The sequence below is a fragment of the Myiozetetes cayanensis genome, unplaced genomic scaffold (genome assembly GCF_022539395.1).
Source record: "Myiozetetes cayanensis isolate MyiCay16 unplaced genomic scaffold, myiCay2020 scf23, whole genome shotgun sequence".
NCBI lineage: Eukaryota > Metazoa > Chordata > Aves > Passeriformes > Tyrannidae > Myiozetetes > Myiozetetes cayanensis.
Genome location: NW_026087445.1, coordinates 7,215,926 through 7,242,717, shown reverse-complemented (window position 1 = coordinate 7,242,717; position 26,792 = coordinate 7,215,926). Strand labels below are relative to the sequence as shown.

Here is a 26,792-nt window from a genome sequence, read left to right as displayed (position 1 = left end):
CAACTCCCACACCTCTCCAGGTGAAAGATCCCACCCAGCCTTTGACTAGTTCAGACCTTGGTGCTCGCTGAGCGTGTAAATGAACGGGGCAGAAACTAAATCCTGGATCTGGAGGTTTTCCCGTTCTTTCTGCCTCAGGCCCTTCTGTAATCTTAATGGAAAAAAAAAAAAAATCCTCCCTCCCCATCCACCTATTCTTTATTGGAACTGCTAAACAGCCATCTTCAGCGAGTTTTTCTAATAAAAGGATGTCTGTTAAACAGAGCCCCAGAGAACCGAGCTGCTTACAGGGAGCTGTTTGAACTGGTTTCCTTGCTGGCTTTTTAATATAGTTTAATACAGTTCTGGCCCTTTCTCTGCATAGTTTTTCCCCATCAAAGCTTATCGTTTCCACTCCGTTGTCTTACTGTCACGCAGCTTTAGATGGGGTTTGGGAAGGGGAATGGCACATGGAGCAGCAGAGAGCTCAGTATTTTACATCCCAAGTGCAAATTCACCAGTGACTCATCTCTGTCCTGGTGGTGAAACGCTCTGAAGTTAAAATTCTGGTGACAAGGGGTGTGTAACAGCACAGCTGCTTGCTTAACAGGTTGCACTGCCTTATTTATTTATCTGTAATTTTATTTATTTTAAGCTTTTCCTGGAGCGAGGTATCAGTTACAGCCTAATGGCACCGTGTGGTGCAGGAGCAGCTCTAGGACAGATATGGCCTTAGGCAAACAAAGGCAGAAACACAGATGTACTGTTAGAGCCAGGAGCCAGAGAGGGGAGATGGGGGATTTACACAGGTCTCCTGAATCCTGACTGGGAGCTGGCACTGGAGTTGGAGGTAGCTGGTGAACAGCACTGGGCTCTCTGGGATCATCTGGGAGATGCTCTTGGAAACACACAATAGAATGGCTGCTTGCTTTGTGAGATTCATGGGCAGTCCTGGTGGAGCTTCCTCTTCTAATATTTCACTGAAAATTCCCTTTTGTAAGCTGTGGGATGTGCGTTTGGGTTTGGGATGAAACCCAGCAGAGTCTGTGCTGCTCTGGGTGGCACCAGCTGAGACCCTTTGCCCTGGTGTGGGGTGACATGAGAGCCCAGGGGTTCGTGTTTTGGCACCTTCATTTCTCCTACTGAAAGGGTGTGCCCTGATTTCCTAGGAATGTTCTTGTATGGACTGGAGCAAACCAGGGAGCAGGGCAGGGAAGGGGCCAGGGGCACCTGACAGCCCTTCTCACAGAATTGCTCCAGGGAGGGTCTGGAGGAGAGCTGGGACCTGCCCATCTAGGAGCCTTTGGCAGTGCAAAGTCTGCTGGGAATGCTGTCAGGAGCAAAAGAGGGGATGGATGTTTAATTAATTTAGATAATTTATATCGTGGAGTGATTGGCTTGACATAAGGGGCAGGGAGGTTGGTCCCAGTAGCTCTGCTGGAGTCACTGGCGGGGAGGCTGCCAGTGCCATCACCCCCAGCAGGCAGTACTCAGTCCCTGTGGGATATTCCCATCAGGACATCCCCAGGGATCTGTGGGGAAGCAGCTGCAGGGCCATAAGGGAGCGAATACAGCACTGAGTGCACTCAGCAGATCCATTGAAACATCTCCAGGTCTGTGTGTCTAATTGTTTTAGACGTGTCCCATCCTTTGCTCATCCACCATGGAAGCATTTTCTGTTGTGCTGTGATCCCTGACTGGGGCTGGGATGAGGAGATGAAGAGATCCCATGTTTTATATGAGCTGGAGCTGTGTGATGCACGGCACGTGCTGGTGCCAGAGCAGGATGAGATGCTGCCCATACTGGGGGTAAACTGGGATAACCCCAGTTCAAACCCACTCACAGTGTGTCCTTAGATATGAAGAAAGAGGGTGTGATGCAGCAAGCTGGGATTATTCTTTTTAATAGAGGGATTCCAATATAAATAACTTGGATAGACGATTAATGGAAGTCTTAATAAAGGCTGAATTATTTTAGTATACAGCTTGTCAGCTCTTATCCAGAGCTTTACAGATACAGTGCCGCCACCTACTATCTTGCAAACATTTATTACTGATAATGCTCCACGTCTGCAGCAGAATAAAGCACTTTATGAAAAATACATCAGTGGGACCTTTGTTAGCAGAGTGCTGCCTCCGTATTCCCTGCCACGATTATCAGTGGGGGCATTCCCCTGGGTTTTCCCTGGATGGTGCAGTGATGACAGTTCTGTATTTCTCTCTGTCTTGGCCTGTCAGCTTCCCCCTCATATCCTGGGCTCCTGGGCAGGGCTGCTGCTGTATCCAGCTTGGAGCCCAGCAGGGTCTGGGGGACAGGACTGGTCAGGAAAAGGCTCCACTTCCTGGGCGTGGGGTGGGCAAGGAGTAAACCAGGTCAGGGAGTGTCCTAGGAATTTATGGGGTCCTAGGAATTTATGGCTCAGGTGGCAGATTTACTGGTTGTGTGCTGATTTGACCTTTTAGAGGGCCTTTTTTTCCCCCATTGGAGCCCATTTGTTCCCTGTTCTCAGTGCTCTTCTCCATGGACATACTCATTGCAGGCTCAGTGTCAGGTATGAGGATTCTGTGATAAATATCTCCAAGGAGCTGGTGCAGGGCTATGTTGGTGGGGGGTTATTGGTGGCCCAGGCTATTGCTGGGAGCATCCTTGGGTCAAATATTGAACCAGTTCTCTGTTTTGAGGTCCGGTGAGTGGTGCTGAAAAGAAAGCCCTGCTCCTGGGCTGGCTAAATGATGGAGAACCTTGTTGTAGCTCCTGCCCTCCTGGCCCACCTTGTTCATAAGAGCTGTTTTTCATTACACACACCAGCTAGAAAAGAAGCCCTGTGGGCTGATGGCCACAAGCTGCCATGTGTGAGGCACCACCGAGCCTGGGTGCTGCTGATGGGAGAGGAAACTTGGCTCTTGTTTGACTTTCAGGGTGCCTGTGAACACCCCAAGGAGAACCCAGATCCCTATGTACTTCATAGGTCAACACACATCACCCTGTGGGGTGGTTTTTCCTTGGAGGTGAGGTTGGATGAGGGGGTTCCTTTACTGTGGTCCTGCCATGGTGGGAGCACGGAGGTTTGGAGCTGGAGCAGCTCAAGCAGAGGCAGCTGCTCATCCTGCCCTTGTCCAGCTGCTGCCCTCACTTCTCCAAATCCACAACTGAGGCTCCTCACTGACCAGTCCTACCACTCCAAACCCAATTTACACCTGGCAAGGGGCAGAGTTTGCTCAGTTCAACGTTTTCTCCGTGAATGTAATTTCCGAGTGGGGAACGCTTGCATAAATATACATATATTGTCAAACCGTTTTTTTTTTTCCTTTTAGTCCCTCAAATATGTGATTTTTATTTCTCCAGCTGTAAAGCCAAGCGTGTGAATGTTAAATTGTTAAATAAGTCAAACATAATTATTCAAGTACCCAGCATAATGTGTTTCAGAAGTGCAGAATCTGAAATCTGACACAATGCGTGCGGGTAAATGCTTTTGTGGAGATTGTACTCCTAAGGGGAATGTCATTTTGACAAGAATATATTTTCCCTCTTCCCTCTCGCAGCCTGTCTTGTACTGTCTTGATGCTTTGGTGGAAGGCTCATCCAAGTACAGTTGATTTTGATGTGGAATTATTCAAACCTTTCAGATCCATCCCTGTGGACTGGTTTGCTCCGCAGGCTGATGAAATGATACCGGGGAGCTCAGCGCTGAGGACCTGATGTGAAATGAAAGGTTTTCTTTTGCAAGTGTTGGTCTGAGCTGGTTACCTCTTGGTAATGCTATCAAATACTCTTTTCTGCAGTCCAGGCACATCATCTACATCTGGCCGAAATATGTCATGAAAAAAAAAAAAAGATGTTTTGAACAAAAAACATCTTTTATAGCAGATGGGGGGAAAGTCATTAAAACTCAATTTTCAGGGACTTTTCTGTGCTTTTTTCGTCAAAAAAATGGGAAATACTTTGTTTGTGGATATAAAGGAAGCATTGCTTTTTTTTTTTCAGTGAACGAAACCAAAATGCTGCTCAGTATCTATCAGAGCAGAAAGCCCTTTTTCTTTTTGCTGCCCCACTCCTCCTTTTCAGTTTTACACCAGGCTGAGCTTTTCCTCTGCAAATTTCAGCTGTTGCTGCCATTAAGCACATATGGTTATTTGCCCCACATGAGGCACCTGAGCAGCTTCTCATCCTGGCCTGGGCTTTTTTTGGGATTCTGTGCTACGTAAAATGCCTCGTGCAGTGGTAACTTGGTCCCTGTGCTTGTTAGCTGTGAAGTCAATAAGACTTAAAGGGGCTCTCCCCAGTCTTACTGGCAGCAAGAAAATGTCAAGAGAGCCAGCTAAGAGCAAATACCACTTTCCTGTTCCCTTCCTGCAAGTAAATACTTGTTGGACATTTCCAGGAACTTCATAGGGCAGAAACCGGTTTTACCTGTTTTGTTGCAAAATCTCTCTGTTCTGGACAAGAGCTCCAGGGAGAAGTTTTCCCTGAACCTCTGTGACTGACCTGCTCATACCTAATGTTGACAGCAGTTATTTATTTCTCTAATGGCTGCTCTGATCTCATCCTCAGATTCGCTGAAGTGACCTTTGGGGTACAGTCTTGGGTGCTGACACTTATTTATAACGCTGCCCAGAGCTTTGCAGACCTGCCCTGGTGGGACCAGCAGTTCCTGGTCCTTTTTTGCTGGTTTTTTTTGGCCTGTGTTGTCACTGCCTGATGTGGCTGCTGGGACACTCCGTTCCCTCTTGCACAGGGCATGTCAAGGGCATGCATCCATCTTCCTGCAGAATTGATGACCTTTGTCAACGATGTGCACTCAAACCTGAGCCCTTAATACCAGCTGGGGGCTGTGGTGACAGGAGCCTGTATTAACACTCCCATAAACCCCCCTTTTTAAACTTCCTCCTCCAACCCCAGGCTGAGCACAGTGCTGTCCAGCTGCTCTTTGTCTCTAATGTCTGACTAAAGGGCTGGAAGAACGAGCATGTGGTGGTTAGAGCTACTTTTTTCCCTTTCTCTGGGTGAATGTGTGATTGTGTGTGTGTGTAGTTTTGGTGTTTCTTTCCTGTACTGGGGCTGGTGCTCGCTCCTTACAAACCCACCCGATTTTAATGTTGCGTGTTGAAATTCCTCAAAGCTCCTGCTTTCTGCGTGTTCCACACTTGCTCAATCTGTTCCTATTAATTTTTAAACACATTTTAGCGGTAGATAAACAGCTGGTGACGCTTCCAGACTTGCAGTGTATGATATGAGGAGCTGAAGTAACAATCATACCGAGCTGGGGAGTGCAGGGGGTGTGCTGAGGGTGTTGGGATCGTGTTCCCTTGGGGTGCAGACACCCCCTGTGGGATGTTTTCCACCCCTCTCCAGTGGAGCTGGGGTTCTCCAGCTGCCAGTTTGCTCTTCCTGCTGTTTTAAACCATCCTGATACGCTGCAGGTCCTGAACAAAGCTGAGCTCATGGTGGAGGATCCAGCTGGGGAAATCTGCCTGAGCATCTTTGACAAAGCTATTTACATTCCTTAAATCATTGACTGAAAACATCACGACTGACTCTTTTCCTTTTTTTCTTGGAGACAGCCAAGATCTAATCTATGATATTTTTTCTTTACAGCTGTATGGATTTGTTAGGTCTGAAGGGACCCTTAGATCATCTTGTCTTGCCCTCTGTACAGTAGTGACCGTGGAAATCCATCCAGCTTCCCTTCCGCCCTGTAATTTGTGAGCTGTGACCATGTGCACCCTGTCAAGGGAGCCAATATTTTGGATATCTTTTCCTGCAGTTCTTTTATACGCCCGTTTGCAGTGTGCTGTGAGTGATGCATGTCTCAGTCACCCACGTAGCAGTAAATGTGCTGTCTGCAGAGGCAGAGCAACGACTAAATTTAACATACTCAGTCAAATCAAAGCACTTTATGGGTATATTTATCCACTGTTACAGGATGGGAAGAAGGGAGGTGTTTTTCTGACTCTGGAAAGCTGCCTCGAGGATTCCTTCTCCCTCAGCCCAGGCTCGTGCCTTTCTGCAAGTGTAAATAGATTAATTGACATCATGGAATTAAGCCATGGAAAAAAATGTGGCTGTGAGTGTCAGAGGTTTCTATCCAATGGCACAGCCAGTGTGTGGAGTGCCATCCTCTCCAGGGCTCTTCTAGAAAGCCCAGCATGGGAACTGGTCTGCCCAGGGTTGGGAGTATGATCCAGATAGTGGGTTGTGTTTGGAAACCTCTTGGTGCTTCTAGCTAACCATGGATTTGGGAATTTCAGTGTTTGCTATTTTGAGAACTGTCTTCTGAATAACGGATCAGAAGGGAACCGAGGGTTGTTTCTGCAGTCGGAATATGATTGATGGAAACCCCTTTTTTATTTCTAAAAGCACTCATTTCTGGAAGGCATTTCACCAGCGAAGCAGAATATATAATAGAATAAAACCCAATCCTTTTATCTCATCTGGAGAGGGCAGGGAAGAGGAGGAGCAACATCCTTACTGTGCACAGCCATCTTGGCTCTCCTACTGCATTGCACAGTCTTGAGAGTCTTCATTTGTGTAAACCATTGAATAATTGCAAAGAGAAAAGGTCTTGGTAGTATTTGTAGAGCTTGGTAGAGCTGCCCTTAACCAGGTTAGCCTCTTCCTTTTGAAACAGTTCTTGTAGTTCCTGGAAAGCTGGGCAGGAGTTGTGGAATGAGGAAGAATAAAGCACCAAAATCAGGAACACATCCCTTGCTCTGATACTCAACAGTGGCCCCTGCTTGTAGCTCTCAGGCTTACAGAATAAAAACTTAAACATTTGTCCTTTTTCCTCCCACGTGATGCAAACTCATAGAAAAAGGTGACCTGACCTTGCCTTGGGAGCTGGGAATTTCTCCTCTCTGCTCTGAACTGCTCCTCCCCTCCTTCACTCTTCTGAACAGCTCAGTTTGGTTACTGCTGGCTGCCTTTTTTCTTCTAGGAATTGTGAATTTAACAGTTGTTTTCCATGTCTACCAGGAAACCCAGAGGTGACACTTTTGAGATGGACAAGAAGTGAAGGGTCGGGCCAGCAGCGTGGTGTTGGCACATCCCTCTGGTTTGGGTGTGCAAGACAGGGGAAATCAGAGGAGAGAAACAATCTAGTGCTGATCTTGGGCAAGGAGGCAGCTCAGAGCTGGGTGGCTTTTGGGGAATTTTGCTTGGCAAGCCAGCTTGTAATAATAATAAACCCCTGAAGTTTACAAGGTGCTTGTCTCATCCTCCTTGGAGTCCAGGAGAAGATTAGGGCTAATGAAATAAACTTTATCCTGCTTTCCCGTGCTTCTCTTCCTAACATTCCTTTTCCTGAGTGTTTCTGCTCGATGTTACTTTGTGTTTTGTGGTGCTGAGGAAGGGAAGTGCAGGTTTTTTCCCAGCACACCAAGTTCTTCTGCACCTTCCTTCTCTTGTGGGCCTTTTCCCTGCCTTCTTTTAAAGTTAAAACTGGGAAAGTGAAGATGTTTCATCCAGGTGTGTGTGTGCAGTAAACTTGGGGCAGCCCATACATCTGTGGAGCCAAGTGGGATTCTTGCTACAAGCCCTGACTGTGTGTAGCTGCAGGGAAAGAAACTTCAGTGGGAAAAGTCTCCCATCCCTGCACATGTTCAGCTCCAGGTTTGAACAAATCAAAGCAGCAAATCCCAATCAGATTCTAAAAGCTGCTTTTTACTTGAAAAACTCCCATTGCTTCCTGCCTCTTTTGTGTACATTGGTATTACAGGAATTTCTTTGAGCTTAAACAAGTTTTCTCCCAATCTGTAAAACCCAGCTCGTCTCAAAATGGCTTGTGATGATTAAGCTGCTTGTGCTGCTGCAGGAGGGCTTTGGGAGGGACTTTGCTTCCATGAGGATCCCTGGGGCAGAGGCAGATGCTTTGCAGGTATAATGGGGGGAGTTAAGTAGAGTTAAGTAGAGCTGCAAGATGCATCCAAGGCTCAAAGCCTGAGAAATCAATGGAAAAGCTTCTGTTGCCTTCAGGGCTCGGACTGTGGTGGTCTCTGAAGTGTTAACCTGCCTCAGCCTTCTGGAGCAGGATATTTTTATTCAGTGGGCTGTTGATGCTGTGGCCTGACCCTTGGAGCTGAAACCCCTGGATGTGGCAGGAAGGGACAAACCTGACCATGGTCTGTCGGTCTGCAGGTGGGCTTTGGAACTGTTCCTCCGTATCCAGCTCCTGGTGTGGGCATCTCCTGTCAGTGCTGCTGCTCTGGGACTGGAAGGGATTTAAACTCCGTTGGAGAAACACATTCTGGATGCTGTGGCCGTGCCAGAAGTTGGGAGCTCTGCAAAATGCAAAGAACTGCCTTTTCAACACTTTCTCTAGTGTTGTTTTTATACAGCGCTGCATTTTTATTTTTTTTTTTTTTTTAGCACCTGGAACAATGATGAAGGAAATAAGCCAAGGAGCACTTTAAGCCCTCTCTTTGCAATAGGTAAATTACCCTTGTGCAAGTGGATTGGTTTCATGTGGATGCTTCCAATTTCTCTTGCAAAATGCTCCTAAACCTCATTTTTTTTTGTGCTCCATATGTTTTTCTCTGACCTCCCAACTCTTGTTTTAGAGCCGAGCGGAAATGGGGACCTAAAGGTATGTGAAAATCTGTAATATTTTCTGCTTACATACAAGGCCTTGATCAAAAGGGATTAAACTTAATACAGATTTAAGCCAGATTCTTGGAAGCAGGTTTGGATATCCGTGTTTTGCATCTGACTAGCTGTTTTTTCCATCTGTTTCAACAAATCCAATCAATACTGGGGGAGGGGAGAGGGATGTTTTTTGCGGGAGAGCCTCTCCTTGGAGCCTGTGCACAGAGCTGCTTTCCCTCCCTGGGGCTGTGGGGGCCCTTGGCAGTCCCCTTGGCTGGAATTCACTGAGATACCTCAAAACTGAGCTTTTTTGTGAGTCACAAGAGGAGGGTTTTGATTAAGTGCATGACTTTGGGCATCCTGAATTAGGGGCTGGGGTCAGAGAAGGACCGTGAGCCCTTAAGCAGAAGGAGGGGAGGAGGTTGTGGAGCAGGTGACCTGCAGGTTTGGAGAGGAAACTTAAATAACACTGCCTGAATTCAAATGTTTAGCAGGAACAGCTGGTTTCTGGCCAAAGTTCAGCCTGTCCTTGTCTTCCCTATAGTGTAAGACAAACTCCTCTGTGCCTGGAGCCAGTTTTTGGGTGGCATGGCCATCCTGTCATTTCTGATACTTGCATCACTGCTCTGGAGTTTTTTGTGGGACCCTTCCCCCTGAATATTCCCGATCAGTACATCCATGCAAAGCAGGGATGAGATAGTTATAACCACCCTGCCTAGCACGAGGTGGGCTCTGAGCCCTGAGGGCAAGACAGAAGTGCTTTTCTTGGCTCTCCAAAGCCTGCAGAGCTCCAGAGCATCAGGGCCAGGCTCTGGAGAGGCAGAGGCACGATGAATCCTGCTTTCAGTGGCTGACATCCCTCCTCACCTGCATGGAAATGATTCTGCTGGTGTTTTCCTCCCCGTGCTCCACCACCTTGCCACGAGGTGTCTTTGTGGCAGCTCGGTCCTGCGTGACGGTGTGAGGTGCTATGGGCTGAGCCCAGCATGCCCCAGTTGGGAGCCTGTGTAAACCTATTTACTACCATTTTAAGGCAATTAGTGTTTCAGGGTGGTTGTTTTTTTCCCCTCCCTCCTCTGTCCCTGCCCCTCTCTGTGGGCCCAGTGCCCGGCACAGCTTGGTGGCTTCAGCAGGGACTCTGCCGGTTCGCACACACCGAGGTCGGAGCCGTCAGCGCCCACGTCCCACGCGTTTCACGTCTTCCCACGCTGGAGCTTGAGCTCCTTCCTCACTTGGCATCCTTCCAGGTTCATTAGGGAATTCGCTGTGATGTTAATTAGGGGCAGAGGGAAGGAGCCAGCTTGGCTGGACAGAGCAGAGGACCGTGTTGGGGTGTGGAAGCGAGGAGCTCCGGCACGCGCTGATGGAGCCCTTGCAGCCGGCCAGGGAAGTTCACTGTGCAGCTACCTGAGTGTCTGCTCCAGGAACCTGAACCAAACTCCTGCTTTAGCCAGTTTGTCTGTGGTTTTCCCCCCTCTAATTCGCAGGAAAGGCCAGTTCCCTGGCTCCATTAGCGCCGTTCCCCAAAGGACACACTCCTGCAGCCAGCTTTTGTAACCGTTACAAAGCCATGTAAATGAGCCCTCTCCAGTTACAGGCTGGATTTTTTTTCTTAAGAGGCAATTTTGTAATATCCTTAGTCTAGAGGAAAGCAGCCAGCCCTCAGCTCAGACTTCCAGTGTTCAGGCATTTCTGGGAATCCTCCTTGTCTCTGGGAATCCGTTGGGAGGATGCTGAAATACCATCTGCAATAAAAACGATGTTCTTATTAGTTTCTTCTCCCTGCTGGCTCCCTTTGCCCAAATATATTACATTATTACTCTGAGCAAAGGCAAAATTTATCTGACTTGTGCTTCACAGGTCAGCAAATCCCAGCATATACTGGAATGCACTGGAACTGCATGAAAAACGAGGGGCTGAGGTGTTGGGCAAAGCTGGGGAGGTGACACACCACCCCTGGGCAGTGGTGGCACCTTGGAGCCCTAGGGAGACATGGGGAGGTACTTCCAGAAGGAGAGAAATCCAAGGACAGCTCTCTATAAGGCCCTGTGAGTCACAGAGGTGTGTAAATATGTAAGTAACACTAAAATCTCAAGATCAACACATGCAATACATTGCATTCTTCTCCCCCACCTTCAGAAACCCTAGGCAGGACAATTCCTCTGTTAAAATCATCCCAGGGTGGATCTCCTGGGCATTGTCCCAAAGGGATCTCTGGCAAGAACAATGTGCTTTCTTCTTTCTTACATGAAGCAACAGAGGGATAGAGCATCCAGCCAATCCCTGTGTTCAATCCCACGTCCCTCTGATCCCTGGTTTCAGTTTCACATGCTGCTGCACTCCAGTGCTGAAATAATTTCACTTAATATTTAATTAATGCTGTTCTGTATCATGCAGAAATGTGAGACTGGCTGGTGTCACCTTAAACCCCAGCGTGGTGGCGCAGGATAATGGCTCATTTCCAAATCAGGGTTCAGAGGCGCTACCAGGCTTGTCCCATAAATAGTTGTTGGATATCAAGGCTTTCCATTTTCCTTCCTTTCTTACGCAAGTGCTTCACAGTTGCTTTATTTTCTGTTATTTACCAGTTCTGTGTAAATTGACAGGGCCAAGCGGAGCCGGGGAAAGCAGCAGAGATGCAGGAAGGGATTTTGTGGGAGGAGGAGGAGGAAGTGTCCATGGCCACTCACCCCTGCGCCTCCTGAGCTTGCCCCAGACTCATGGCTTTGCTAATTGTAGCCCTTGCAATCCTCTCACCCTGTGCCCAGACTCTGAACAGCACCCATGGGTGCTGCTGAGCTCCCTGGTTTGAGTATTTCGGGGCCATCAAACGAATCTCTACCCCGTGTTCAGCTGGAGGCACAGCAGCAGGCACTTTCTCAGCTCATCTCAGTTGTCTTTGGTGTTACTTCACTTGAGAAACTGCTGGGTTCCCCCCCTCGAGGCTTTTAAAGTCCCATCAAAGGCAGCTCCTCGCTCCAAGTCATCGCTATCACATTGCGATAATAAAAGTAACAGAACGAGGCAGCAGCCCGGCAGCCGTGGCGGAGGAGAGAGCCCATTAAGTAGCAGAATAACTATTTATTGCTGTTGTATTAGAGGAACTCGGCAGCATAAAGCAAGCACTGTGGTCCCAGGGCATTAATTCCTGCGTTTGGGAGCCGTGGGCGGCGCGGGGAGCGGCACAGCGGGACGGCGGTCGGGCTGGTTTGTGGCTCTCGGTGCTTCAGCGTGTTGGGATGCTTTGCCTCTTGCCCTCTCTTGCCTTTGCATCCTCTTGGTGTCCTGGGGAGGTGAGGGTCCTGCTGTGCCTCGCTCCTGGATGGGTGTGTTTGCTGTAGGATGGGGGCTGAGGAGCGTGGGCACCTCCTCATGCACAGACATCAGGGCTTAGAGCGCCCCAAGAGATTCCTGACACTGTTCCCTCTAAAACTCAACTGTTCTGTGGTAGGAAAAGGCAAATATGTGTCTTAAATAAGGGAGATGGGGTGTATACATCCAGATAACTTATGGTGGTGTGGCACAGCACAGGGATTTTCTACCAGTAGCTCTAAATCCACCCGAGTTACTCTTTTCTCCTCCTTGTAAGGGAATATTGCTGGTTTTCCAGTGACTGCCTGCTGTTGTAAGACTTCATGATAGCAGACATGATGCCGGCCCCAAAGAGCTCAAAATAAACGTGTTAAAATGATATACAAGTCCTGTTCCCACTGGAAATCAGCAGCAGCTTTGCCAGTGACTTCATATTTGCACCCCCAACACGTAACGTGGCCAAATCATGGGTTTAATGGAAAATAGCAGTGGGTTTAATAACCTTGCTTTTAAAAGCCCAGCCAAACACGCAGGGTGCAGCGGCAGCCGTGCTCAGAGCAGCACGGTACAGCTGATGGGCTTCACAGCTTGGGAAGTGGAGGAGCTGCTGGAGCCCTGGGACCAGCCTGAGTTCTCAGAGCCCTGATCCAGCCACAGTCCAGGCTGTAAATCAGAGCAGCTGCTGGGAGTTGGGGAGTTCTACAGCAGCTGAAGTCAGGTCCAGAAACTCCCTTTCTCTTCCCTGAGAACCCATTCTAGTTGAAGCATCCCCCCTGCTTTCAGGACTAGATGACCTTTAAAGGTCCCTTCCATCCCAAACGATTCTATGATTCCCAGAGTCCTGTTTCTCTCTTCTAGTATAATTTATCATCCAGGATCAATCTGTAGCTGGAGCTTACTCCCTGAAGAGCTACCAGCAGTGCCAGTGGTACCATGGGGAGCACAGGAGACAGGAGAAAAATCTGCTTCCTTCCTTTGGTACCACTCTGTTCCTTTGGGGATTTTCTCCCTGCTGTCTAGGGATGCCTATTCTGCATCAGATCCGTTTTTCCTGACCCCTCCTGCTCCCTGGGGAGCTTTGAGCTTTCACTGTGTTTGCAGTGAGGGCAGGTAGTGCCGTGTTGCCCCTGTCCCCCTCTTGAAACCTCAGGGACAATGAAGGGGTTGAAGGCTTTGAGCTCCTTTACTCGCTCATTATATGGAGGTGTAATCCAATGCTTGTCAAATATGGATTTGTGAGGGTCCACTGATGCATGATCACCACGGACTGCAGCTCCAAAGGATTTCTGGTTTGGGAAATTTCTGGTTTTTCTTGCTGTGTTCTCAGCATGGCGAGGCTCTCTCCTGTCCTGTGCCGCTCGTGGCACTTGGTGCTGGGGCCCCAAGGAGCAGAGCCATGGGAATGGGGAATTATTCTGGTGCCTGAATGCTGCTGTGCTGGCTGGGAATGTGTTTTCAGGTCCTTTTAGTCAGGTCTGTAACAAATGCTACACATTCTTCAGCATTCCTTTTGAAGATGCTGCTGTGCAGGTGCCGTGCTGGGGAGTCACTGCTTCCAGCTGCTTTGTAAAAAAATAAGGTGAAACTTGGGAGTTTTAGGGCTTGTTTTTTGGGGTTTTTTTTCCCATACTTTTGCCTGGGAAGTGCACCTCTGATGATAGACTCTTGTTAGAGGGCTTAACCTCGTTATCTAGGGAGGTGTAATCACTGTCTCTGTGAGGTGCAGTGATCATAACACAGCCTGACACGGGTGCTCTGAACTGTGGCTAAGAGGTCTCTGGGACAATCTGTGTCAGATGCTCACTTGAGATTATTTAACTCTTTGCTGCTTCCATGACTGAGGATCTCTTTAGAAGAGGAAGGGGCATGTACATCCAGCCTTGCTTGCTGAGTTTTAGAAGCCAAATGCAGCTTGTACCTGGCTTTCCTGCGGCTGGTTTGCAGCTTGGAGGTCAGCCCAGCCCCAGTGAGACACTTGGTCCTGGCATCCCTGGCCAGCTCTCCATCAAACTGCTGTCTGGGCTTCAGGATTTGACCCCTTAATGTGGCTCTGCCTTCTCTTGGCATCCCAAGAAAATATCATACCATGTCTGATTTCCTCCTGCCACAGCCATGGAGAGTGATGCCCTTCTCAGGTACCAGGTTGTATCGATTTAGGGAATTCCCAGCAAAATCTATGGGATGCTGAAGCTGCAGCAACCCTGGCTGCACTGTGTGCAGGGAAAAGGGCTGGTTTAGTGTTTGCTGTACACGTGCTATAGGGTTGTGCAGGTTCATGCACCAGCCCAGAGCACCCATGGAGCACAAAGAGCTGATCCAGAGCAAGCAGGTTGCGTTTTGTGTTGTCTCTCACACTTGGGCTTGGCTGTTCCGGCTTTCCAGGGGTTGCTGTAGCCCAGGTGTGAATCATGGGAGAGACACGTGCAAACAGAGGAGATGGGAGGCTGGAAACTGCTGGGGAGACTTCAGTTTGTAAGTACCAGATCCTGGTTGTGCACGGCCCAGTGTGTCACAAAAGGCTGGGAAGTGCCCAGGTGTGCAGGGATGCTCTGCAGCACAGGGAGAAGAGCAGACAATGGCTGACCACCAGGAGAAAATACAGGTTTCTCCAACACCTCAAACTGGAGGCAAGTGGATCTAATCCTGCTTTGCTCTCAGAGCCACTTTTATTTTAGCATTTGTGTCCCTGGGACTGTTCACATCAGTGTTTTTATTGTGGGATGCCATTTATCCAGCTTGGAAACGGTATCTCTGAGTTCCTCACTTGCAAGGTGTCCTCCAGCCCAGCTGGGTCAGTTTGTTTTTTCAAATATGAGAGTTTATTTTGTGCGTTTTCCGGTTGCTCAGAGATACCACCAGTTTGTCTCTGGCTTTGGGGCCAAGTTTCTGCCCACCCAGAGGCTGGGGATGTTTGGGGTGAGGATTTTGCCCTTCATGAGTTTAGGGGTGAACCAGAAGATTACTGCCTGTAATTCCAGGCTGTGAAACCATCTTCCTCTGGAAAGGGGGTGTGCAGAGGTCTCTGTCCAGAATTATGGCTGTTGTGCAGAGCTCCTGCCTGGAAGCTAATCTCCCATTTGTTCTGGGAATTGCACATCCTTGCTGGGGCTCCATCCTGGCTGGGAGCCCTCAGCTCACTCCAGCTCTCAGCCACACTCCTGGAGCTCCAGGAGCTGGGAAGTCCCTCCTATGCAAAGTGTTCTCCAGTCCACCTGGGTCAGTTTGTTTTTCCAAAAATGAGAAAGTTTATTTTAGAGTTTTCTAGATGCTCAGAGATACCATCAGCAATAAACAATGCTGGAGGAAGTAGAAGAGCAGTAAGCACGATAATTTATTTTCTATTTGGCTTCAGTTTATTTTAAAATCTGTAATTCCTAGAAGAAAGTGTTGGTAGTAAGGAAGAAAAACAGTGGATTTCTTATCATGGTGCTGTTTTCCTCTTCGTGGTTTTTGGTTTCCGATTCTTTTCAAAAACCCCATTTCTTTACTCAGACATGTTCCTTCCAAACTGACCAGTGAATGTGAGGAACCCACCACGAGCCTTGATTATTTTATTATATTTTTATTTTCTTTCTTGTTCCCATGAAGTGCAGAACTTGGTGCCTTTTTAAATCTGCTACTCAGCCTCTGAAATCATGTGCACAGCCCTCGTGCTCCCTTTCTGGTGCTGTTGATTTGCAGCGATGATCTCGCTGGTCGGCAGATGATCAGCTGGGTGGTTGGATTTAGCTCAGGTCTAAAAATACAAGGAAAACTGGAATGCCAGGAATGTGAAGGGCATCCCTGACTTGTCATGGCAAAACCACCAGAAATTTCCCCACTAACCCTCTGCAGGTCTCGTGCAGAGAAATTCTGTCTGTGCATCACCTGCATTACACAGCTTTATGTTCCTGTTTATATTCCTGGCATCTTATTGTCAGTGGGATGTTATATTTAGCTTTTATGGTAATTTTGTGTGCCGAAAGCAGATTTCTAGGAGGAAATTGCATGGAGAAATGGGTGAAGAAGTAATAATAATAATAGTAATAATCTGCTGTTAAATCCCACAGCCCTCTCTCTCCAGGAAGAAAAACGCTCAGATAAGAGCACAGTTTTCCAAACAGCCTGTTCAAATGACTTGTAGAGGGAGTTTTGACAAGGGCATGTAGTGACAGGACAAGAGGGAATGGCTTTAAACTGGCAGAGGGCAGGCTTAGATTAGATACTAGGAAGAAATTCTCCCCTGTGACGGTGGGGAGGCCCTGGCACAGGTTGCCCAGAGAAGCTGTGGCTGCCCCATCCCTGGAAGTGTCCAAGGCCAGGTTGGACGGGGCTGGGAGCAACCTGGGCTAGTGGAAGGTGTCCCTGTTCATCCCTTCCAGGATGCAGCAGCCTCAGTTCTACTGGATTTTCAGTTTTAAGCAGACAAAGATCTGAGCTTATGAAATAATCAGCATAAATCTGAAAAGAACCGATAACCCCCAGCAGGAAATCTTTTTTGGTTGTACCATCTGCCTTGGGGAAACAAGGAGTCTGCATTTCCAGGCTGCTATGAGAGAAAGGGGAATTATATTTCCAATTAGTCTCATAGAATCACAGAATGGTTTGGGTTGGAAGTGACCTTAAAATTCATCTCATTCCACCCCTCTACCACAGGCTGGGACGCTCCAAGGTTGCTCCAGGCTCTATCCGACCTGGCCTTGGACACTTGCAGGGATGGGGCAGCCACAGCTTCCCTGGGTAACCTGTGCCAGGGCCTCACCACCTGGAATATCTGTATTAGTATGTCCTGGTACTCCAGAAGCAAGGAAAAGTCTCAGATGAGATCAGGGACCCTCGTGCCAGCTGCTGTGTGGGTGTGGAACAGCCTGGACCCACCCCCGGTCTGATCGAACACGAGAGGCGGGAGTGGCAGAAATTATTCCTGGGTTTGTCTGCAAATAAGAAGCTGCTCTACAGGGAAAATGAGACACAGTTTAGCAAACACTTAAGGATTGACTTACTTTTAAGAATGTTGTTTAATCCTGTTGAAATTGAGAGGATTACTTATCCTTAAATGAATGCTTAAGCACTTCCCGTGTTGGAGCACGGGATCTGTGAGGAGCTGGGCTTGCACTTGGCTTTTCTTGCTCTTGGCTACTGCCTTAGCAGGAGTAGTTGTTGGAAAAATGTTCCCTGATATTGGGGCAGTCACTGTTCAATCCTCCAGAGGTGCCAAGCTCCATGGAGGCTCTCTGTACCTGATCCCTCAATTACGTGCCTGAGCATCAATTTTGGGAGCCTTGGTGTCAGCAAGTGTGTCTGAGCATCCTAGCTCGTCACTGGAACCAGGTCCTGGGCTTTGATGTGCCAGGATGTTCAGAGCTTGGGGCTCTTCATAAAAGAACAAAGGAAAACTTGTTGGTGAGGAGAACACTGAGCTTTTTCTCTTAAGTTTCCCTGGAAGTCAAACCCTGCGGTATAACTGTCTGATTCATAAACTGATTTTTTTACTTCAGAAGTCTAATAATAGGCTGCAGAAGAGATTCATTCAGTCAGTCTGGAACTTCCCTTGGACTATATTAAGCCCTGTGGAGCGTGACTGTGGGTGCCAGAGGGGTCTCTAGTCACTGTCCCCTGTCTGGTCTTGGTGTTTGCAGGTTCCACTTGCTGGCAGTTCTGTGCCATGGCTCTGCCCTGACAAGCCCTGGAGCCTTTCAGGAATGTTCTGTTCCCTTTTCCCCATGTGAAAATCACCTGCTAAACACCAAACCGTGGCAGCTTCTTGGTTGTTGCCCTGGCTTAGGGTCCACGTATGGGGCAACCAGACTGGAATTCATGGCAGTGGTAAAAGAAATGAAAAATTAAAGGGATGAAGTTTGCAAGGATCTGCTGCAGCAGGATGAGCTCAGGCTCCTCAGTCCCGAGGAGTCACCTGTGTGCTCCTCACAAACCTGGTGCTTGCATGGCTTTGCCAGCAGAGAGGATTTACATGAGGGTGTGTGATGAGACAGTGATTGATGCTCTGGGATAATAATGTGGGAGGGAGAGAGGCTTTGAGTACCACCAGCATCCCAGGAGAGAATCCAGTGCTCCCCGGGTGACGGGTGTGGAGATGACTTAGCAAACCAGGGGAGCATCCCCTCGGCAGGATGGGGGGACACAGTCCCTAAATAAAGCATCCCTGGGGGGACCTCAAAGCTGGGTTGGGCTCAGGGCAGCTCCAGTCAGCAAGAGCCCCCAGGATGTTTGGGTTTGTACACCTGGAGGAGAGGTGGGAGCTGGGGGTCCTTGAGCAGGGACCGCTCAAGAAGCCCTTTATCTGTGTCCCAGGCACAGGCATCTCTATTCATCTCTATTCATCCCAGTGGGCTGGAAACCAGTCCAAAAATAATAGGTTTGTTTTTATAATCTAGCTTTGAAATGATGGATATGAGCAAGAGTAAAAACATGGTTTATATTTACGAGGGGCTAAGCCCATTCTTTGTTCCTCTTCATTGAAAATTCTTCACAGCAATTAAAACTTCCATCAAAAATGGGAGTTTTCAGAAAAAGCTGGTGGTTTTACTGCTTCTTATTGCAATGCTGATGAAAACATTTCCTTGTTGAATCACTTCTGGCTGTTTTCTGCCAGAAAAGGGCGACGGTCTGCACTCACCTCTGACAAACCGATGATGCATCTTTATTGAATTGCAAGAAGTCAAAACCATTCAGTCTTGGCAAGTCTGCCTCAATAAGATCATTTTTGTGTGGGGAGAGACATGAAAGGAGTTATAATCCTTCTGTAACGAAATACAAAGTAAAGAGGGTTTTTTCAACGGCTCTCAGTGTTGCATAAAACCCATCAGGGCAGGTCTGGACATATTAAATGAGTTCTGGGATGGAGTTCTCTCAGATGATGCTCTTGAATGAGTATCTTTATAGCTGAGGGTTAAATGTCTTCTGTGCTCAGTGGTAGAACCAAAAGCAGTGTTGGCACTGACAGTGTCCTCCCAGCCCTGATGGTGACACTGGGACACCGATGGGGGGGGGCTGGAGCCCATCCATTTCATTGACCCCAGGTCCAAACATCAGGCTGTGTGGGTCCTCACCAAACCTTCCTCTGTCCTCAGTAAGCACACCAGCATCTTTTTCTCTCATTTCCAGGTGATCTCTGCTGTATCCAGGCTCTCCTTCCACAGTATTGCTCAAACCAAAGGAATTAGGTAAGATCCTTTCAATATGATGCTTTAAATAACATTTCTCTCTCTCCCTATTCCTATTTAATCACGTCAGGCTCCTTAGAAGCTACACTTAGTAGGGTTAAACAGACATCAAGGGTGCCTTTGGGATGTAGGCTGGGTACTTGTAAAAGCAGCTTACGGGATGCTTGGGAATAGTTTCAGATAAAATAAGTGAAAATGTGATGAATTTTTGCACTATTCCTGCTGGGGAGGGCAGCAGGGTGGGATTTAGAGTGTCTCTTGCTGAGGGTTTTGCTCAGGTTCACTGCACAGCTGAGGGATCCCAGGAAAGCCAGCAGTGCCCATCAGCTGTGGTATCACCACCCCTTGTCCCCACTGTCACCTGCTCCTGTGCAGAAGAGCTCAGGTGGCTTTTCTGTCCCTAACAGCTGGGAAATTCTCTCCTGGCTTTATCAAACATCACTGCTGAGTGGGTGAGGGGGGTGTGAGTCCCCTGCCCTGGCACCTGGGGTGGTCTGGCTGCTCCTCCTCTGCTCATTGAAGGAGCAATGGAGAAGGAATTTAAAAGAGCAGACAGCCCTATTAACCAGAGCTGTTATCCTGCTCTTTGTTCAGCTCCCTGCAAAATTGGTTTGCAATTGGTTTTCTTGTTAGTGTGCATTTGTATTATTAATCTGGCAACATCTCATTAGGACACAGCTATAACTGGGATGAGTTCTCAGCCTAAAGTACCTTCCCTCCTTTTCTGGGGGAGAGTGTGTGTGTGTTTTTATCCCCAGCTATAGAAGACATTTGCTCTTCTCCACAGCATGTGTCTTGCTGCTATTCTGGTTGGGGGTGGCATGGCACAGTCTGCAGTGCATCCCGGGGCCAGGCACAGCCAGGATGCAGGGAATGCAGCCTGGATGGGGTCCCTGCTTCACTCCCAGCCCTGCCACCCATGCCCACCACCCCCTGCCGTGATTTCCACGGTTAGAACATATTTTCCCTGCCTTAACTGCACTGATATTGCCAGAGGGGGAACGGCTTTTCACGTGTAAAGCCGACTCGGTGCTTTCCCATCTGCTGAACACAAACCTGGCAGATCCCAGCAGGACTGGGGGGAGATTCAAGGGGTGAGGGTTTGAGGAATAAAGATGTGCTGTAAGTTAAGGACTACATTCCCTTAGTCTTGGAGAAGCCTGCAGTGATTATTGTTTTAAGGGAAAAGAACATCCAAGGCGTTGGGAGGCAGGGAGCAACGGGGAACCCTCGTGCACAATCTGCTGTGCCTTGGCAAGGGCTGGATTTGAGTGCTGGGGCATCACTGGAAGGGGTTGCAGAGTGTCATCCCTGGAAAAGCCCTTCCCTAGGAAGGGAGGGAGGTCCTGGAGTCAGCTCAGAGGATGAATGAGCTGTGTTCTGTGGGAAGGCTTTTGCTGAGTCCCTGTTGGTTCTGTTGAGGGCTGGGCAAAAGCTGGGATCCAGGGACAAGGGAGGCTTTGCTATTCTGGTGGATGTGTGGCTTCTTCTCATTCATTTTACAACCAGCATTTACGGTTCCCACTAAAATCCTTTATCTTGGAAGCCTTTGGCACCGTAATTACACAAGAATAGCACAGAGCTTAGAGAGCCTTTGCTTCTAACTCTGTTTTCTTGCATATTAACCCTGCTTCTCCTCCCCAGTGCCAGCTCTGCAGGAACAGAAAATGCTGTCACTCCATTAGCTGGAAAATCGACTAGACTAGACTGGGCTAGAATTGAATTCTATAATTCTACAAAAATACCCTTGTGGGGTGTCCCCTCCCACCCCACTGTCCCCTGCAGTCCGAGAGCCCTCGCTTTGTCCGTCGCTGCATGTCATTTCCTTTAAATTAGATGATTTCTTGCTACACCATCACAAACCCCTCAGTGATAGAAACTAATCTCAGATGAATTAATCTAATCTTGTGGGAATCAGCAGCAGCTCTGGCTCCCTGAAGGGGCTGCTCACATCAGCCACTGCTGCCCCTCAGCTCATTGGGGTCCCTGCTGATGATTGGGGTCTGTACTCTTCCCTCTCACAGTGAAGATGCTGCCATTGAAAGAAATGGGAAAAGTCTTGTTGGCTTAGGCACTGTGCTCAAAAACATGGTAAATTCAGTGAAATTAGGAGGGTGTGTAGATTGTGTGATCACAGTCTCATAGCATCAATGTGGCTCTGCTCCAGCCCCTATTTTAGGGTCTAACAGCCAGGATCACGCAAATTGAGAGTGAAAGAAATCCTAAAGCCTATTACTTATCCTTAAATAAGTTTCATGGCATGTAGAAAAATAAAAATCAATCTTGTATGCTACTCAGTGAAACAAAATTAGTCTTTCTCCCTTAATAATTTCTAGCTACATGAGCCTTGCCAGAAAAATCCTGTTTCATGGAGTACACCAGATAGCTATCAGGATAGCTCTGTGGAGATGACAGAGTGTTTCTTCCAAGAAACAAGCTACAAGCAGCAAAACATGGCAAAAAAATGTTGAATGCAATGTGTTTTTTGCAGTGCCCTGTTAAGGCTGTGCTTAATCTACAGCAGCTGTAGCTACAGCCCCTGCCCTGTCCCCAATCCCTGGGGCTGCTTCCACCCTCCAGCATCACCCTCCAGCGTGGGGCATCCCTGACTCACCTCCTGGCAGGGGATGGGCTCGAATGATGCACTAAGAGATTTGTGCAAACAGCCCAGATGGTTTTTCCTCGCTGATTAAAGAAGTGGTTCATTGCAGGGACCCCACCGCTGCGCTGGGTGATTTTTGGGGTGGTACCCATAACATCCTCTTGGTGATAAAAGACTCATTGGTGCCTCCCTAGGAAAAGGCACATCTTCTCTCTTTAATTTAAGATATTCAGATGAAAGATGGTTTTATGGATAAAGACATGCACTGAAGGGAATGCAGTTGTGTGGAACTACTTTTGGATGCTGGCTCTGCTCTGGGTGCTGTACAACTCCCTGGGCAACTCCCTTAGTTTTTGATGTTTGATTTTTTCCCCTCTCAGAAATGGGGAGGTGAGAAATGTCTTTGTTCACCTGGCTAATGGGACTGACCCCTTCCTGCTCACCTTGGCACATGCAGCCCTCTGGATCTCATCTGGGAGCACAGGCTCTGTGGTGAAGGGATAGGAACTTTCTCCTGGAATTTTCATCCCTCTGTTGTCTTACAGGGCTGTGCCTGGGGACAAAGAACAGACCCTCGTGTAGCACTGCCCATCAACTGGGGAGAGGAGATTTTTTGAATTTATTATTGTTTCACATCCTTTCCCCCATCTATCTGGAGGACTGTCAGCAGTTTCAGGGAGAAGTTACCAGTGTGCCCATCCTTGGCTATCCCTGAACAAGGAGCCTTTGTTTTACAGCCAGGATTTTCCACTGCAGACCCGACTGGCACCCATTAATTCCATTACCCCATTCCCACAGTGACTGGCACTAAATGCTTCCAAGCCAGCCTGGAGGATTTTGTAGCAGCATGGTCATACAGGGATGTTGGGTGAATCTTCTCCTGTGCTTTGGAGCACGAGTTTTCATTCCCTTTCCAAGTTTTCTCTAGCAAAGTCAGCTCTCTGGAGGACAGCAAGACTTCTTGTTGCAAGTCCCAATAAACCAGGATTATTCATATTTTCTTAGAGCTTTTTATATTCTTTTTCTTTCAGGCTTTCCTGCCACAGCCATGACTGTTCTCCTTTGCCTGTGGCACATCCTGATGTCCTCTGGGCTCTGACCATCATCCACCTGGTGCTGGCAGGCTCCAGGGGCTGGATGTGAGCTCTGAGCAGAGGGGACATGTGTTTATTCATCTCCCTGAGATATATGTTTTTTCTGGAAGCAGAGTTTTGCAAGCAAAGCAGGAGGTTAAGGAATACTGGCTCATGCTGCCTGCATGCATTTTTAATGTTTGCACAGCTAGGCCAGCTGAGAATGGGAAGGAGTTTCCATGTTCAAAGGCCTCTATGGGGGCCCTTAATCTAAGTAAATCCTTTATATATGAACTGAACCTTTTGGTGACTCTCTTCAAAGGGCACTACAGTTAATAAAATAGATTTAAAAACATTTGCAAATGAGGGGAGGAGGGTGAATTCTGATTGCCAGGGGAGGTTTCCTCTCGTGGGAGTTGTGACAATGCCAGGCTGTGGAGGGAGGGAGACTGGGATGGTTGGGTTTTCCCCATCCTGGGGGCCAAGGCAGGACCTCTTTGGGAAGAATGAGTGATCAGCTGAGATCCAGTGCTGAGTGGGTGTCAGGCCCAGGCTGCCTCTGTTTTTTTGGAACAGGTTGCCCAGAGAAGCTGTGGATGCTCCATCCCTGGAAGTGTTCAAGCCAGGCTGGATGGGGCTCTGAGCAACCTGGTCTAGTGGAAGATGTCCCTGTCCGTGGCAGGGGGTTTGGAATGAGATGATCTTTAAGGTGCCTTCTAAACCAAACCATTCCATGATTGTATGATTATGCCCAGCTCTAAGTGCAGACAGTGTGATGAGAGCTCAGCACTGGGATTAGCTCAGGTCGGTGCTGCCTCCAGGCACATTTAAGGCAACTAAATGGGCTGTACCAGCATCCTCCCACCAGTGAGGATTTAATCCAGAGGAGATTTCCCTACCACCCTGCTTTTCGTGGAGCCCCCCTGCCTTGCTGACAGGGTTCATCATTGCTCCCTTTTGCCCAGGTAAACCATTAAAACAGACTGACGTGCCCAAAATGAGGTTTGCAGCGTTATCAGCACTGGAGTTTCTGTACTTAACAGCTTGCCAACAATATCAGGATGTGTGTGGGGGTGAAAGGGAGGGGGGATGGGAAGGGAGAGTCAGAGCAACATTCCTGGCATGCGGTGCCCAGCACAAGCCCTGGGACAGGGCTGATCAAGGTGTTCCCCTTGCTGTCCTGAGGGAGAGAAGGGAGACAGGGGGAAATCTTTTATGGGATGTGCAAAGATTCTCCAGCATGCTGGAGGCTTCCTGCAGATCAGGGTTGGTCTCTGCTCCCCCTGTCCCTGGGGATGGGAGCTCAGCACGGAAGGCAGATCCATCTGTGTGTGAAAATGGCAAGCAATTAAAGTCACTAGCAATTAAGTCCTCAAGTGTCTTCTGCTGAGGAAGTAGTTATGGGACTTCTTCTCCTTAAGGTTGGTTTTACAAGGGCTGTTTTATTCGTTGCCAATGGCTCTCTGTAATTGCACTCTCCCCATTATTTTTTACTGCCGTTGTTTACTCATTGTACACACTTTTAAGTGTTGCTATAAAATGGATGGAGAAGGCTGTGGGAGGATCCATGTCTGGAAAAAGATACAGTTGCTGTGCAGCACTCTCCTGTGCTCTGGGGTGTGTGGAACTGGGACCAGTCCTGGGACTGACCAGCACAAATCCAAAGGCTCAGCACAGACCTCACAAGCAGGAGGAAAAGTGGAGGTGGTTTCTTGTGACATGGACAAACCCTCTTTAGGAGTGACCATAAAGCTTCTTCCTTTGTTGATAAGCAGAATCCTTGGCTGAAAGCAGTTCCTTTCCCGCTGAAAACGGTTTTAACACTTTTTTTTTTGGCAAACATGTGTCCTCACAGACTTGCTCCTAAGAGAGTCTGAAAAATATCATGGACATGTTTTCCTGCACGGCTGCTTTGTGGGCTTGGGAGATGCTGAGGTCACCCCGTAAGCATCTGCTAACGAAAGCAAAGGCAGTTCCTTTCACCCCCTCCCCACCAGCAGCTTTGTGTGATGAAGATACAGCTCTGATGTGCTCAGCTCTGCTAGATAGTCACAGGTGGGGGCTTGCTGGGTTTTGGGGTGCACTTGCCTTGTCACTGCCCACCCTGGCACTGCCTTGTCTTTGGGTGAGGCCTTCCCATCACCTCTGGTTGTGTCTCTGAAATGCAACCCTTGCCCTAAGGATGGAAAAAGGCTTCAGGCTCAGCTGGTCCAAATTGGGGTATTCAGAACTGGGGGGGTTTCCAGCACTGGGGAACAGCAGGGTTGGGGCTGGAGGTGCTTCCATGGGCTGGGCATGCAGAGAAGGGTGCTCTGGGACAAGCCACAGCTCTCTGCACCTCGCATCTTCTCTCACATCTGGAGAAAGGGAAGCACAATCTTTATTCCCTACTGCTCAGCCCAGGTGGGCTGTTTGGACCTGGTTTATGTTGCAGGTTTACGTTGCACAGTGAGACCCTGCTTGTCTGAGATGTGCTGGTGGTGCTTCCAGGCAAACAGCAGTGCTGGTGCTGGCTGGAATCAGGCGAAAAAGATCCATTTAGACACTTAATTGTTTTTATTGGCACGTGTTTCATAGGATAGCAGCTGCTCAGGTACAGCAGAAAAACTCAGAGTGCTGAAAGATCTCTTTCTGCAGCTTTGCTACAAGTTAAAAATGGAGATCCAAATTTTTGTTTTAACCAAGTGTTTTCCAAAGAGAGGCAGTTGCAGAGCCTGTGGGGATGTTGTTGGACACCTTGAGGTGCGTCCCAGGTCCTTACTAGGGCAGTCGTTCCCTAGTGAGTGGTTATGCTGTTAGCCCACAGGGTTTGGGTTGTTTTTTTTCCTTTCTTTTTGAGAAAGTTGTTTCTGGATTCCCCTTTTGATTTTATCCATCTGTTCTCGTCAACGTGGAGCTGAAGTGAGGAGAAAATCATACCACTTGCTTGAGCAAAGCATTGGTACACGAGGATTTTTTAAAAATGCGATAATGTGTTGAAATGTAAAATTATACGAGCTGTTATTTTCTTGTCTCGTCGTCCCCAGAAATCCTCAGTTCAGATTTGAGCTGAAGATAAAGCAGGACATGCAGCTCAGCCTTGGGCTGTGCACTGTGCTAAGTGCTGAGTTCCCTCCTGCAAAATCATCATCTCTGTGCTATCTCATGATGCAGCTTGCTCTTTCCCCACTGAATTTCTATCAGAATTAATCTTGTGAGAATTTCTGCAAGTTCCAGACCACAAATGAAAGCAAATCATAATTTTTCAGAGGACATGTCTAAAATCTGGCACAGCGTGAGGTGCTTCTTTCCAGAGATGAGTAATGTAACACAATAGTATGATTTTAATTAAATTCAGCAGCTTTTGGTATGCTCCAATGTGCCTTGTTCTGCATGGGGAGAATTGATTCTATTCTGCTTCATATAAATGGATTTTGGGCATTAATAGTGTGGTTTTACCTCTCAGCACTTGACCAAAATCATTCCCTGATGGTGTTCCTGTTTCACAGATGGGAACCAAATCTTGGAGGTGCTGCCTGGGTCTCGAGCAGGACTGGAGGAGCAGCTCCAGCTCACCTCTTTGCTTGTCCCTGGTCAGCTCACATCCACCTCTTGGTTCATCAGTAAATTAAATGCTCCTTTAATCTGCCTAATCCCACCAAAGCCGACAAGGAAGGAATTTTCAGTTGAGTGCAAATGTCTTGGAAAACTACATGGTTTTCCTTAAGCAGCTCCAGGAGTGCTCATGAAGGAGTGATGGTGTGCCCAGGGGATCCACTGGACTCTGGGGTTCCAGAACTGATGACTGACAGGGGATCCATGGTCACTGGGATGGGGTGATCCCATGCTCACAGGGTGAGCCATCCTGGAGAAAAAGAGGATGAAAAAAGAAAAGGGGAAGGTTGGAGCTGTGCATTGCCACAATATTTTCTTCGAAACAGGGCTGTCAGAAGGTCTGTACCTCCAACCATGGGGATCTGTGAGGTACTGCAAGGTGTAATTACAGTCTGTATATTCCGCATTATGGAAATGCTTTTCTACCAGATTCTGGGCCAGGAGGACTTGGCACAGCCCCTTCCATCCCAGCAGAGCTGCAGAAGCTC

At 48.2% G+C, this 26,792-nt stretch overlaps 1 protein-coding gene across 3 annotated transcripts in view; it reads left to right on the top strand.

Moving 5' to 3' along the window:
- The window catches only part of VAV2 (vav guanine nucleotide exchange factor 2), a 126,244-nt gene that overhangs the window by 60,811 nt on the left and 38,641 nt on the right, over positions 1 to 26,792 (top strand). For all 3 annotated transcript variants that reach the window (XM_050320204.1, XM_050320203.1, XM_050320205.1), the window contains exon 3: positions 18,977 to 19,035. In XM_050320204.1, coding sequence (XP_050176161.1) covers positions 18,977 to 19,035 — 59 coding nt within the window. The remainder of the gene's footprint in view (positions 1 to 18,976; positions 19,036 to 26,792) is intronic.